The sequence below is a fragment of the Nicotiana attenuata genome, chromosome 5, assembly GCF_001879085.1.
Source record: "Nicotiana attenuata strain UT chromosome 5, NIATTr2, whole genome shotgun sequence".
Classification (NCBI taxonomy): domain Eukaryota; kingdom Viridiplantae; phylum Streptophyta; class Magnoliopsida; order Solanales; family Solanaceae; genus Nicotiana; species Nicotiana attenuata.
This window is the reverse complement of record NC_031993.1, coordinates 19,781,451-19,795,733: the sequence shown is the minus strand read 5'-3', so window position 1 is coordinate 19,795,733 and position 14,283 is coordinate 19,781,451. Positions and strand designations below refer to the sequence as shown.

General features: G+C 35.1%; 1 protein-coding gene across 1 annotated transcript; it reads left to right on the top strand.

Annotated features, from left to right (window-relative positions):
- On the top strand, window positions 5,480-14,022 carry LOC109225447 (probable isoprenylcysteine alpha-carbonyl methylesterase ICMEL1). Its single transcript, XM_019390118.1, has 11 exons — window positions 5,480-6,117; window positions 9,321-9,397; window positions 9,596-9,665; window positions 9,756-9,836; window positions 10,377-10,451; window positions 10,907-11,008; window positions 11,096-11,236; window positions 11,666-11,731; window positions 11,834-11,977; window positions 13,284-13,374; window positions 13,494-14,022. The coding sequence occupies exons 1-11, from the start codon at window positions 5,777-5,779 to the stop codon at window positions 13,647-13,649; spliced, it is 1,344 nt and encodes a 447-aa protein (XP_019245663.1). The 5' UTR covers window positions 5,480-5,776; the 3' UTR covers window positions 13,650-14,022.

Genomic DNA, 14,283 nt, shown 5'->3' with positions numbered 1-14,283 from the left:
AACCAACCTCAGTGTAATGAATCAGTTGAAGGAGGAACAGTTGAAGGAGGAGTAGTCGAAGGAGGAACTGTAGAAGCAGTCAGAACAGCCTGGGGAGGAACGGTAACAGCCACGACCGGCAAAGGAGGTATCACAGGAACGGGAGTAGAAAAAGAAGAAAGGGGTGTTTCATCAGAAATCGGACCTAAACTTTCACTACCAAACCCGCGGTTAAAAAGCTGCTCAACTGAATCATGAGCAGCAGTGGGAACATCATCATCGGGAATCATCACCGGGGCTTTAGCAGACTCGGTAAGAGGAATAGAACGAGGGGGAGATGCTTCATCATCAGAAATGATTCGTCTACGAGCTCGTGGCCTTTTTACCGAGGAACCCCCGTCTTCCTCTTCTTCAGAGTCTTGGTCAACAGTAGCTTTTTTTTTCGATGAAAAGCCCAAAATTATCTCTTGGGCCCTTTCCAAAGAAATTCGAGAAGCTACGACCGCCTCAGCACTAATACCTCGAACGGCAAATCCTGATAAAAAGAAGGATTAAAATAAGTTCTGGAAAAAGTAATAAAAAAAATTATAAAAAAAAAAACTCTTACCATGAGTTTTCACTTTCCAACCAAATCGTTGGGAGAGAGTTTTCCAAGATCTACCCTCCATTGGGGTTGTATTTAACAACTTTCCTACCCAACCACGGAAATTGAAAATTTCATCAACAACTCCCATGGTTGCTGGAAAAGAAAAGGAAAATTAAGATAATGATCATCAAAATTAAAGAAAAAAGGTACGAGAAAGTTATTAAAAAGAAAACTCACGTGCAAAATTCCACTTCTCAGGGAAGGGAACATTTTCATCACCCACTAAACCAACAGTGGGGGCAGCAACAAACCTGGCATACCAGCTACGGTCTCTGTCATCTTCTGGACTAACCAGAACTCTTTTGCTCCTTGCTACTAAAGTAAAAACACCTTGGCGAGAGAGTCTGGGAGAGTAAAGATGAATTAAATGAGAGAAAGTAAAAGGCACGCCGGCCATATTGGTCAAAAGCCTCAAACAAGCAATAGCCCTCCACACTATAGGGCCAATTTGACCTAAACAGACGTCGAAAAAACGACAGAATTCGAGGATAATAGGATCAATAGCAGGTTTGAAGCCTAATGTGAAAGGGTATGTATAAACAAAAGAAAACCCAATTAAATAGGAGGTGATTCTTTGATTCGCATTGGGAATTATAATAGGGAAGTCATGACTCCAATGACAGTCTTTACGAACTAAAGAAATCAGACCTTCAATGATCTAAGTTGGGTAGATATCAGCACGATTAAAGAGGACACTTGGTTTCTAAGGGACTCTCTATCATTGTAGAAAGATAGTTCCACAGGAACTGTTTCCTCTACTGAAGGTTCACGAAGAGGTTCAGAGGGTTCCTTACCTCTAGAAGAAGACCTTTGAGAAAGAGAACCTCTGGTTCTAGAAGAAGGACTGGAACTAGATGAAGGAAGAGAAGAACCACGTATGGATGGAGATCCTAAATTACGTAGTCTACCTCCTCTTCTGCTCCTACTAGGGGCAAGAGGAAAGTTATCAACTATGGGAACTCTTCTAGGGTTAGGGTTTGATGAAGACATGATACTACGAGGAAGAAACAAACAAGAATTGAATATTCTGAGAATTTTATGTGAGAAAGACAAAGGTGAAAACTATATTTATACTAAGAAGCAACCGTCAAAGGAAAAGGTGCAATGATGGAAAGGTCATAATGAGAACTGTCGCTTCGTAATTGGTTCGTAATTGGTGAAGCCGTAAAAAAGCCTCAAAAGACGCTGCAAAATCGCAGAACCAATAAAAAGATGCCACGTGTAATAGGCATTAAATGGAAGTGACAAATAAAGCGTCGATTCCATAAGAGAATTAATGGCGGCAAATATTCCCGCTTTAATAAAATTCACTTCCCAAATATTCAATTAACGAATAAATGGCAAGTGGGGGGACTATCTGTATTGGAAAAAATTGAGTTTATATATATTGAAGTAATTGAAAGATGACATGTCATGACACGAAGACTGGTCAAAGAATGATAATTAGCAAAGAGGCACGAGTTGCAACAGATACGAGCAGAGGCACGAGCAGAGACACGAGCAGATAATCAAAAGACTCGGCGCTCGTACCTATTTAAGTCCAAAAATTAAGGAGAATGAATCTGACAGCACAAGAGAGTATGAATACAGTATTTAATAAGCATTAAATACTGAAAACGTTAGAAAATTTGTATTGAATTATAATGACTGTCATTGTAACGTAGCATTAAATGCCTTTAATTGTCTATAATGACCTTATTATGACAAAGGCAAAACGTATATCTTAGAAATAGCTATAAAAAGGAGAAGACTGATCATTTGTAAGGACACAAATTATCATCGGAATATACTGATTTACTTTGTTTTCTTCTGTTCATCTTATTGTTAGCAAAATCAATTTCCTTTATTCATTTTTTGATTATCAGTAACCCGAGTTCTTCTAAAATAAAGCTTTGACCGAAATTCCACTTTTTGGTTAAACATGTATAATTAATACATGTATTAGTTATACACTCTATTTGGTATTATCCTATGTATAAGAAATATATAGCAAACCATGGCATTAGTAATACCATAATTTTTAATACATAGATAAGCATGTATACACCCTCATGCAATGTATGTTATTTTTAATACACCAAACCAAACGGTGAATAAGAAATAATCCTAGCATTACTAATCCCACATTACTAATACACCATATTCAGTACTAACAGTGAATAAGAAATAATCCTAGCATTACTAACCCCACATTACTAATACACCATATTCAGTATTATTCTGCTGATTCCAACATATAAAATATGTTTACACTATTAATGTATATAACTTAAATTTTTGTTACGTTGTTCTTGGTTGAAAAGTGGTAAATCAAATTGCAATATTCTCATCTTTCTTACCTATATTAAAATTAAAAGATAGATAGAAACAATTAGATCATTTGATTGAAGTGTATATTAAAATTAAATCTCTCGCATGATTGGAGGTATACAATTAATCCTTTGATCTTTAATGAATTACTAGTATCTGGACACGTATGTTGCACGTATATCCCATATCAATCAATACAAAATGATATATAATATGATATTTAAAACATATTTGTAATGAGTAATACCAATATTGAAGGAAAAAAAATACAAGTTCAAATTGATTAAGGGTGATCCAATTCGATTAATATGATGAACGCAACAAGATTATCCTCTAAACTTGCAACATTAAACAAATAAATTTACAGCTATTCTTGTCACCAATTTAAGAGAAGAAGACGACAACCTATGTATGAAAATAAGATGATTAGGCAACTATTTATGTATAGGATCGACTTTTACTTTTTTGTTAACCTAAAAGATAGTCCAGATTTAAAAATCGATACATTAAAATATTATGAAGGCGACAAATTAATTAAGTTTTTCTTATGCTAATTTGGTCCCAAAATTTAGTCTGTCTTCAAGTTTTTTGGTTTTCAAAATCATAGTCCAAATATGACAGCCACTACATTAAAAATAACCACCCTGTATATTTAAATGGATGAAAGAAAAAGCGATGAAATTATCAAGCAATAGTAAAAAGTAACTGGAAAAAGAAATAATAAACATACCTAATTTAACATTTGAGGATGAATTTGGTGTGTTGGAGATGATGATCAGACATGCAAAAATAAAAATAGTGTTCTTCGTGGAGAGAGATTTTTTTTCAATTGACAATGATCTTGGTAGAAAAAAATTTAGATAATTGAGTTCGCGCCTCTCATGATTTAACAGATAAATAGAGGAGAAAGGTTGCATGAATATATAATTACTGTTATGAAGGTGAAAAGAACAAATATTAAATGAACATTTTAATGCCATAGATAAAATATAAAGAATAAGTAGTGAAAGATGAAACAATTTTAGGGAATTGAATAGGCAATATGAATTGAAGATATGTCAAGCCTCAACGGAAATACCTTTAGAAACATGAAACCCACATATATAATCCAAACGTCACAATTATAAAGAAATGAATTGGCTGCATGAATTGAATTCAGCTTTACTTTTGTATTTGTACTATTTATTTTACCAATTATTGGAAAATAAATTTAATTTTGTATACAAAATATTACTGCATGAGTAATCTTCAAGTGAAGCGTAAAATAGTCACTCAATTTTTGATGGACATTTTAATAATTTAATTTTGACTTTAAGGCTTCACACTTATAATATAGTATAATATGAACATGATATGATGCGTGTTTATGATTAGTGTTCTTTAATTTTTACTAATATAGATGGCTAGCCAGTTGCCCACTAGAATGATTACGTGCCAATTGGCATCCAGTGGAAAAGCTAAAATCAACTTTCAACTTGTATTGGACAGTTTCTTGCCAACCAGAAGCTTCCACTATTATCTCCAAAATTCTTACATAGCATAAAATTAATTGGTAAACGAAAAGATAAAAAAAAAAAAGTAAAAAATGGTTTGAACAAAAATAAAAAAATCTATAAAAACGAGAATCTAAAATTTTCAAATCCAAATATTGAAGTAGCTCGCAAACCATACAAAAGATGTAAATCATATCTAGTGCCACGAGTTCTGACTTCTGATTGATGAGGCTCCTGGTTAGGAAAATTGATCCTAGGTCTCCCACCTCCTTGCGGTCTCTTTGTTTTTATTGAGCTTTATTAGTAGAAAAAGTCTACAATTTGTGTTAGGACATTATTTATAAAAATTCAAGATTTTTTTATCAAAATATATTATTTATTGATAGAGAAATCAAGACAGCGGACATGATTGGTGGCTTGGTGCATCACCATTCACCAACAAAGTTCATTAAATGGAAAAGGAAATCCTTAAAATGAAAGCCTTATCAAGAAAAGATAGTAAGAATGAAAAAGGACCCATTACACCAAGGTTTTGGCGTTTAAAGACAAAATTCTAATCTAAAGGTGATTTTTCTTATTTGTCCAATTTTTCATAGACAAAATTAATTGTATTTGTAAAGAAAAAATTATGCGACCCATCAAATATATCAATTGTTGTTACCATTCGTGGCTATACTTTCAAAAGAATACCATTCGTAGCTATCTTTAAATTTTATAGCAAATTCATAAATAAAAGATAAATTATTTTGAACTCAAACAAGTGATCAACAAACTCTTAATAATTAGGATTCTTGAGTAATTCAATTTTTTTGTATTTTTATATGTTGCGCGAACAAATAATACGCTACTTGTATTTCGTCTTGGCTGTATTCATAAATATATGACTATTCATACTTTGTAAAATAGCCACTATTATAAAAAAGAAAAGAACCAATTTCAACATCTCCGGGAAAAGAAAAAAAAAACAACTACATATGAAAACACAACACGTGGAACCAATCTAGTCATGGCCCACCTTTCAACTTGGCCCCACCATTGTTTCTTCCTCTTCTTCTCCATCCTCTGAAATTCCAAACTGTCAAAACAGAACACACAATTTTCTCAAATCTTATTGAATCAATAATTCAAGAAGATAAGAGAATCTTGATCCATCTTCCTTTTCTCTCTTCTCATCATATTTACAGAACAACCCAACAAAAACCCAACTCATTTTTCTCCAAGATAACATTGTTTTCTTGTTTTAAAAATCAAATCTTTTTTCTTCCAAGATAACTTTGTTTGTTCTTGTTTTCTCACAATTTTATAATCAAAATCAAATCTTTTAATATTTTTTTCTTGTTTTATCTCAATGCAGTCACAAAACCTTCTTCCTATTTCTAACCCCAATTCATCAAATATGATCCCAACATCATCTTCAGCTACTGCTGACACAATGTTACTTGTTGTTCAAGAAAATGATGATTCTAAGATTGAGAAAAAACCCCTTTTGTCTAGAACCTTTAGTTACACTTCATCATCTTCTTCTTCTTCTTCAAATTTGCTTAAGCAGCAACAAAGGAGGAGACGTATAGCAAGTGAAAACTCCCTTTGTTCAGTAGCTGTTGAAGGTTGTAGCCAAGATATGGAAAGGGCTGCTTCTAATACTTTTATTGTTACTAAGCTTAGCTTTACCCTCTTGCGATATCTCGGGTAATATACTTTTTTAGCTAGATTTGAGTAATGCTCCCTCCGTCCTATTTTATATGTTGCACTTTGATTGAGCATAGAGTTTAAGAAAGAACAAAAGACATTTGAAACTTATGGTGTAAAAGAAGTTATAGGCGGTGGCGGAACCAGAATTTTCACCAAATGGTGTCAAAATATTTAAATTAGATACACCGAAAAGTCAAGGGGGATTAACGTATAGTAGTACACATAAATCAAAAAAATTATCTAGCAATACAGGGTAATTTTCTGGCGACCTTGGTTGAATGTGGCTCCGCCACTGGTTACAGGTATTTGTGTAGCTACAAATTATCTCATTAAGGGTAAAAATAGAAAAGTGTCATTGTTTGGACAAGACTAAAAAGGAAAGTGCATAACATGAATTCGGATAAAGGGAATAATAGTTTTGTTGTTTACATGTTTGAATTTGTTTATTATTTTGGTTTGTCTTCTTGGAAAGGCTTGAAAGTTCTGAAATTTGATCCTTTTCCCCTTATTTTGATGTCTTAGATTGTGGTGATGATGTGATTGGCATTACTATGTATGTTTGTATCTTTCTGTTAACACAATTAGTCTCTCAGTTCTTGGTTGAAAGAAACAGAAAGAAATTGGATTAGGATTGATGTTTTATGACTTTTATGTGAACCTATTAAGGGAATAGATTTGGCCAAATGTTGCCTAATATGTGGATCTGTCGGTTCATGGAATGGAACTGGATATTGCTAGTTGCTACCTAGCCAACTTTAACTTAGGCAAGCTCTTTTCAACCACATTTTGAGTATGCTTCATGAGCCAAGTAAAAAAATCTTCCTTTTTCTACATTTGAAGAAATTTACTTGTAAGAAGATATTTAAAGTAAGATAGCCAACTGAACTATAATCCTTACTTTATAGACTAGGAAACATTATTTTGTCCGTAAGACAACAGGGTAGTAGTTTCAATTGTGAAAATGTAGTGTTGCACATGTTTCTGAAAGATCATACCAGCTCAAAATATGTCTTTCTAACAGATAAGTATAGAAATAATTATGCTATCGAACTATCTTCGGACTACTTGCCTTTCCCTCACCGTCATTGCCTTCCTACTGGATATCTTGTTTTTGTTATCTCATGCAATTAAAGGGAATGAGACTGGAAAGCCCAAACTGAGCCCGGCGGGCGAATGCTTACTGGAGTGGTCTAGCATATGTAACCATGGTTTTGCCAGCTATGGAGACAACATTAGTTGGGAGTATGTTTTCTGATAGTGTTTACAATCAATCGTACTTCAGATGTTAGATATGGAGAAAGCATTAGTTGGGATATGTTTTCTGACGAATAGATATGTGCACCACCTTACTTCACCTTTCATGTAGTTTAATGTGTTATGGGAAGTAGCATAATATGAATGAGAAGTGAAATGTTAACTTGAGGACTGGAGCAGACACATAAATGGCAGTAAGATTATGTTGTTCACCTGCACTTCTCATGATTGAAGATAAGTTTCTAGCCACGCATATTTGGTGGTTTGGCCATTCAGCTGGCCTAATCAAGAAGCCGCTTGGTAAAAATGACTAGTTGGAACTGAAGTGGAAGGAATAAGCTTTGCCTGCAAGCCTCCTAGAAATGAATTCTCTCCCTGCCAACCAAACTTTGGGAGAGGAGAAAATGCATTTACTGGTTTTCTTCTGTCCTCCATCAATATAAAAGAGTTATGCATATCAGATTATCGTCTTGTAGATCAGCATGTCCAAGTCATCCCGCTAGAGATCTGGCTCCATCTTAGATGGTCAAGTTAAAACTATGCTTTCTCTCTGTGCCCTTATCTGCTAGATTGATTCAGCTATCCGAAGGCTCCACCCCATCAATTTTTACCCTACACAGCAACATTTTGGATTTTCTTTATTGTTGCTCTTCTGTACCGCTATTTTACTAGACTACTTAAACTCAGCTTTAGCACTTGTTATGAAGAAACCACTTGATTGTTTATCATCCAAATGTTTCATTTCACCCTACCCTTTCATGAGGAGCTTTTAGAATGCGTAGCACTCTTTTAATATTAACCTTTTTAGCTAGCCAATCAATGTCATTGCAATACTCTTGTTAACTCATTGAATATTCTAAACTTTTGAGCTTGTCAATACCGTTTGTGTCATTGCAAATTGCAAAAACCCTTTCTCTGCCTCCTAGCCAAGTCTCATATTACTGCTCCGAGGTCCAAGATGTTTATAAAACTTCTGTCCCTTTCTTCTCCAATCTTTAGATGACTACACTGGAACCCTTCAAATTGGTTATGTCAACTTGTGTGAGATGGAACTGAATTTTGATTGGGAAATCAACCCCAAGAATGGAGCATTATGGTCCTCTACTTAAAATACGATGTAAACACCATGGCCTGCATGGCTGCATGTCCCTGAACAAAGTTCTATTTGACACTTCTGTATAAATTGTCTTAACTTTGTTAGGTGGCCTTCTATTGCATAACGCTCCTTTAGAACATTTCCGTTTCAACTATCCTATTATGATTGTATGTCTTATGTCTTAATATCTCACATCATTTTCTTGGAATATCAAGTCTAAATATCTGAATTGCTTACCGTCTGATCTTACCTCAACTCAACTTTACTCTTCTTATGTTGGTTAAATTTTGCAGCCATATAGTCAGTCTTAGTTCTACTTATCCTAAAACCCTCACCTAGCTAATTTCGTCAATTAAAAAAAATTCATCTGCAAATAGCATACCCCATGTGACCCTATCTTTTATTGCGTTGGTAAGCTCATCCATTGTTAGGGTAAACAAGTATGGGCTCTGTGCACATCAATGGCATCATACCACGGTTATGGCAGCCCAAGCGGCTTACTGTTGTATTATAATGATTGCTTGCACTTCCTACATATATTTTTTGTTTTCTCCTGAAGTGAAAGTTTCATTTTTTTTGTTGCAATTGGAAATTTTTTATGACATTGTACTCTTCGGTAGTGAATGACTAGCTATTGGGTGTTGAACGTAGTCCGTACTAGCTATCCATGAATGAGAATAAGTTGAACTTTGAACAAAAGCAGAAATCAAAATCTTGCAGAATTATCTATATTTTTCTTTTGAAATTAAGATCCTTAGAGATATATTCACCCCTCAAATCTTAATGTCATTACTAAGTGTATATGAAAAGGCACTTCCTAAATGTTTTCTGGTCATCTATTTGTATTCAGGGTAGGCTACAGATGGATCGTCAGGTTTCTTGCCCTTGGCTGTTATGCTGTGCTACTTATACCTGGTTTTATTCAAGGTTTGGAACGTCTAGAATATCTTGTCTTAACACCCGACTTTAAATACCTTGATGACTTCATCTGATCATATGTAACATGTTATCTTCTGGATATCGTCCTTCCCATTTTCCTAGTTTTCTTTTTCTTCCTTTCTTCTTTTGCCCCTCCTTATAGTTTAGAATATAAAGTCCTTAAATAATCACGCTTGTCTGATGCAGTTGGCTATTACTATTTCAATTCCAGTCAAGTGCGTAGAGGCATTTTTTATGGTGATCAACCGAGAAATAGGTAATAGGGTATGGAATTTAGTCCTTATTTTCATAGAATGCTTGAGCATACTTTTATGTCTTCATACCTGGTTAAAGTCTCATGGTGCAGGCTTGATCTGTACTTGCCGAAAAACATGAACGGGCCAAAGCCAGTTGTTGCATTTGTAACAGGTGGAGCATGGATTATTGGGTGCGTAGCTAAGTCATTTCCTTCAATTACGTCCATTTATCCTTCTAGTAACTGAAGAATATCCTTTGCTGCAAAATCTAGTCTGAGATAATATCAGCTGCAGCTTCTACCTGTTCGCTAAGTGTGGAAACTGTTGCATTTATCTTAAATCATTGGTGTTATAAGCATCGAAAGCAGACCTATTAGCTTTCTCAGCATGATTTGAGTATTATTATTCCTACTGCTTACCTTGGCGTAACTAGTAAAGTTGCTGCCATGTGACCAGGAGGTCACGGGTTCGAGCCGTGGAAACAGCCTATTGTAGAAATGCATGGTAAGGCTGCGTACGATAGACCCTTGTGGTCAGGCCCTTCCCCGGACCCTGTGCATAGCGGGAAGCCCTTTACTGCTTACTATTTTGCATGGTTGTATTAGTAGAAACTTATGCCCTTACGCTGTAATCTAGGTTAAAATAGTTTTTCTTGATTTTCTTGTTTAAGCGAGTCAGTGACGGTTTAATGAGATTTTGCTCTTAGTTATACTTTCTTCTTTGCTTTACAGTTACAAAGCTTGGGGTTCTCTTCTTGGACAACAGTTGTCAGAAAGAGACATTATTGTGGCATGCATTGATTACAGGTGATCTTTTTTTAAATCCGAGCAAAATTAGTGCTTATTGGGAACTGGGTGTTTTTCGGGCTTAATGTGCTTTTGCCCGATGGACCATTTAGATGTATGAATTAAGGAATTCATGCTCTCTGTTTCTTGCACCACATTTACGAGTTACACAGTTTTTTATTTGTTATTTACGCAGGAAAGCAATGGTCTTTTTTTATTACTACATGATGCACGCATTATCTGGAAAAAAGAAGAAGCTTTCTTGCAATATTATTTCCAACTCATTCAAAAAGAGCCAGCCGATATTATAGGGAAATATTAAATTACCAAATTGCAATAAAATTTCCAACGCATCCGTTGTTTCTCACACCTTGCATATACTATACGTTGGGTCATTAGATGCACGCTTTTGTTGCACTTGCATGCAACCACTAGTCAATTTTGATATCTAAAGGCATTACAATAATTGGTTGCAGAAATTTTCCTCAGGGAACAATTAGTGACATGGTTAAGGATGCTTCTCAAGGTATCTCCTTTGTTTGCAACAAGATTGCCGAATATGGAGGTGATCCTAACAGGTAGCTGAGTTGTCTTTCTCCTTATAGTTTTTCATCAATAATTCCCTTTGATTATCAATGAAATATTGTGGTTTATTATGCTTTTAGAATTTACTTAATGGGACAATCAGCTGGTGCACATATCGCTTCTTGCGCTCTTTTGGATCAGGCAATCAAGGAAGCCAGTGAGGAACAGAGAGATTCTTGGAGTGTCTCCCAAATTAAGGCGTATTTTGGTCTATCGGGCGGGTAAGTTCTAGTTCATGTTCCCATGAATACAAGGCTTGGAGTCTTTGACACTTCTTCCATTAGGTCTTTTCCAAATCTTTAAATTGCCAGATGAAATTAGAATCTAAATTGAGCTGAATCCAGCTTTCTTTTTTATATTTGAATGATATACAAGCTTAATAAGACAGAAAAAATTATAGCCCAGTAGACAACAGGCGTGAATTTATCTTTCTTATTTAGATGCTGAAAATATTGTTTGTTTCTTTTGGAGCTCAAATTTTTACTTGTTTCCTTAGAAAGCATGAAGTACTTAGCAATTGTCGCTATAGAATCAAAAACTGTAAATTGCATAATGAGGTCACTGGCAAAAAGTTAATGAAGTATATTTTTTTTCTTGAATTGGGTTGTAGCAATGATGGAACTAATACCTCCTTTTTAACACCTGAATAGGTATAATTTCCTTAACCTTGTTGATCACTTCCATAGCCGAGGTTTGTACCGTTCAATTTTTCTAAGGTATATTACTGACTTCTGCTACTATGTTAATGCATATACGAATGCTTGCTGCTATTAAAATTTTCCAGTATATATCACTGATCCTTCTTTTAACGTGCACAGCATAATGGAAGGGGAACAAGGTCTGCGACGATACTCACCTGAAGTGATGGCACAGGACCCAAACGTTAAAAATGCTCTTTCTCTCCTTCCTCCTATTGTCCTTTTCCATGGTACTGCAGATTATTCCATTCCGTGTAATTCCAGGTCTGTACCTCCTCTTTATCCACTTTTGTTATTGTTGCTATAACTGCACCACATATTATTCAGCCATATTTTCCCCTTTTTAATTGTAACTTTTATGCTTTAGTTTCAATTTCATTATGAGCGGGTTTTTTGGAAGAACGGATAATTTTTTGTGCTCGGTGTAGTCAGTTGAATTGAATTTTATCTAACCTAGATATTCAGCTCTGACTCCCCTCCACACTCTCCAAAAAGAAAAAGATAAGAAAAAGAAACCAAACTAAGGAAAAACTTTGGCTTGGAAAGGTCAGAAGGCGACCATCCCTTGCCACCAGAGAGTAAATCTGCACGGGTTCTGAAATCCCTCCGGAATAGATTTCTGATCTTCTTCATTAGATGGAAAATGATAATTCTTTCGATTTCTAAGTATTATACTAGTGCTAAGGGAAGAAACGAATCTTCATTCCCATTTACCTCCCCTCTCACCAAGTGAGCCAAGCACTCAATGTAAAGAGTTTCAATTTCGTTTGACTAATTTGACTGGTGAAGATTTTCGAACGATTTACCTCAAGAAAAATATATCATAGTTATAAGCGGCATTTGATACCAGAGCCTTAATATCATTGTAACTTACACTGTGAACACCTGGCTTCCCTCATTTCCTGCCACCGTCAACCCCTCTCTCTCCAATTCTCATGAGCTTTTCCCGTTTGTCTCTCGCCCTCTACCCATCATATGTCAGATAGTTCTTTGAAAACCTACTATTGCAACAGTGCAAGGCACAGGCAGAACCAAGATAACATAGTATAGAGATAGATGATCTTGATTGCTCTCACCTTAATCTGTAAAATTTCCGTTTGAGAGGCATTTCTGGTGAATGCAGCCAGCTTATGTCACTAGGATATAAGCTGTTCGATAGATATGAATAACAACTGAGCAAAGTGAAACTGGTTACTTAATTGTGGAACATTGTGGCTGCATGTATTATGGAAACGTAGCCCATAAGATGATCTACACAAGGTCCAAAATAGTTGGATATGTCATAACAATAACGTGTTAAAAGATTATGTATGCTTTTTTTATCTCAATTTGGATCAATGACATAGCTAGTGGTGCAGTTTAACATATCTGCTAAAAGTATTAGCAGGAACGTATCTCATCTATGTCCTCTTTATCATTGATGTCATTTTTATTTCCTAATGAAATGAGGTGAACAGAGGACATTTGACCTTAAATTCGGAGGACTTTATTTTGGAATGTCATGTACTTAAATGTATTGTAGATCTGAATATCGTCTGTGCAGTCTACTAACGTACTTCTCTTAATCCAGCAAGAGTTTTGCTGATACTCTTAAAGCTCTCGGTGTCAAAGCTGAATGTATCCTATATGAAGGAAAAACACATACAGATTTGTTTCTTCAGGTAATTGATGCCTCGTTTTGTTTCTTCTCTAAAGCAAAAAATAAATAAATCATGCACACGTTAATGATTTCCTTGTTCGTGTTTGATTTTTTCTGATTATTGGCTGTGCTAACATTTAGGATCCAATGAGAGGTGGAATAGACGACATGTTAAATGATCTAATTACGATGATTCATGGTGATAACTCGGAAACCATCAGAGCAAATTCGACTCCAAGAAAACGCCTTGTACCCGAGTTCATGTTGAAGTTGGCTCGAAGTGTTAGCCCCTTTTAGCGATCATTCTGCTGCTGCTTTCGACATTGGATTCTGTCGGATCATTGTGCATTGAACGAAGAGCTCGACTAAAGTCCAGACCTTTCGAATAGATTAGCTTTCTTCCTATTTTTGTCCCCTGCTTATTCCTTGTATTAGTCAGTTTATAGTGGATTTGCAACAAAAATAGGCATACAAATAGGTCATTCTTGGAAAGGAAAAATCCTTCACTCAATTATTCTTATGATTTTGTAACACATTTTTAAGTCCTTTTTCTTAGCTATTGTGTCTCCTTTAGAGGAAAGCTCTGTGAATTCTGGATTCCACACCACTGTAGCACTAGTGAAGTTGCAACTACTTAGACTACAAGTCTAGTTCCAATTTTTTGCATGGTTTACTATTTGTAAGTATGGTTTATTAGAATATTCTACCCTATATATATATATATATATATATATATATATATATATATATATATTATATATATATATATATATATATATAGCTAGAGGTGACATACGAGCGGGTCGGATATGGACATGTCGAAAACGGATAATGCAAAAATGGGTAAATATCAGGCCCGACCCATATTTAATATAAATAGAAAAGGAATTTTTACCTCCTATAGCAAAGGTTAACACCTTATTTATTTTAA

Excerpts from the sequence above, each read along its gene's own strand:
- LOC109225447 (XM_019390118.1), top strand. The coding sequence starts at position 5,777 with ATGCAGTCACAAAACCTTCTTCCTATTTCTAACCCCAATTCATCAAAT. Across the intron at positions 6,118-9,320 it reads ACCCTCTTGCGATATCTCGG|GGTAGGCTACAGATGGATCG; the intron begins GTAATATACTTT and ends ATTTGTATTCAG. Across the intron at positions 11,009-11,095 it reads TATGGAGGTGATCCTAACAG|AATTTACTTAATGGGACAAT; the intron begins GTAGCTGAGTTG and ends TTATGCTTTTAG.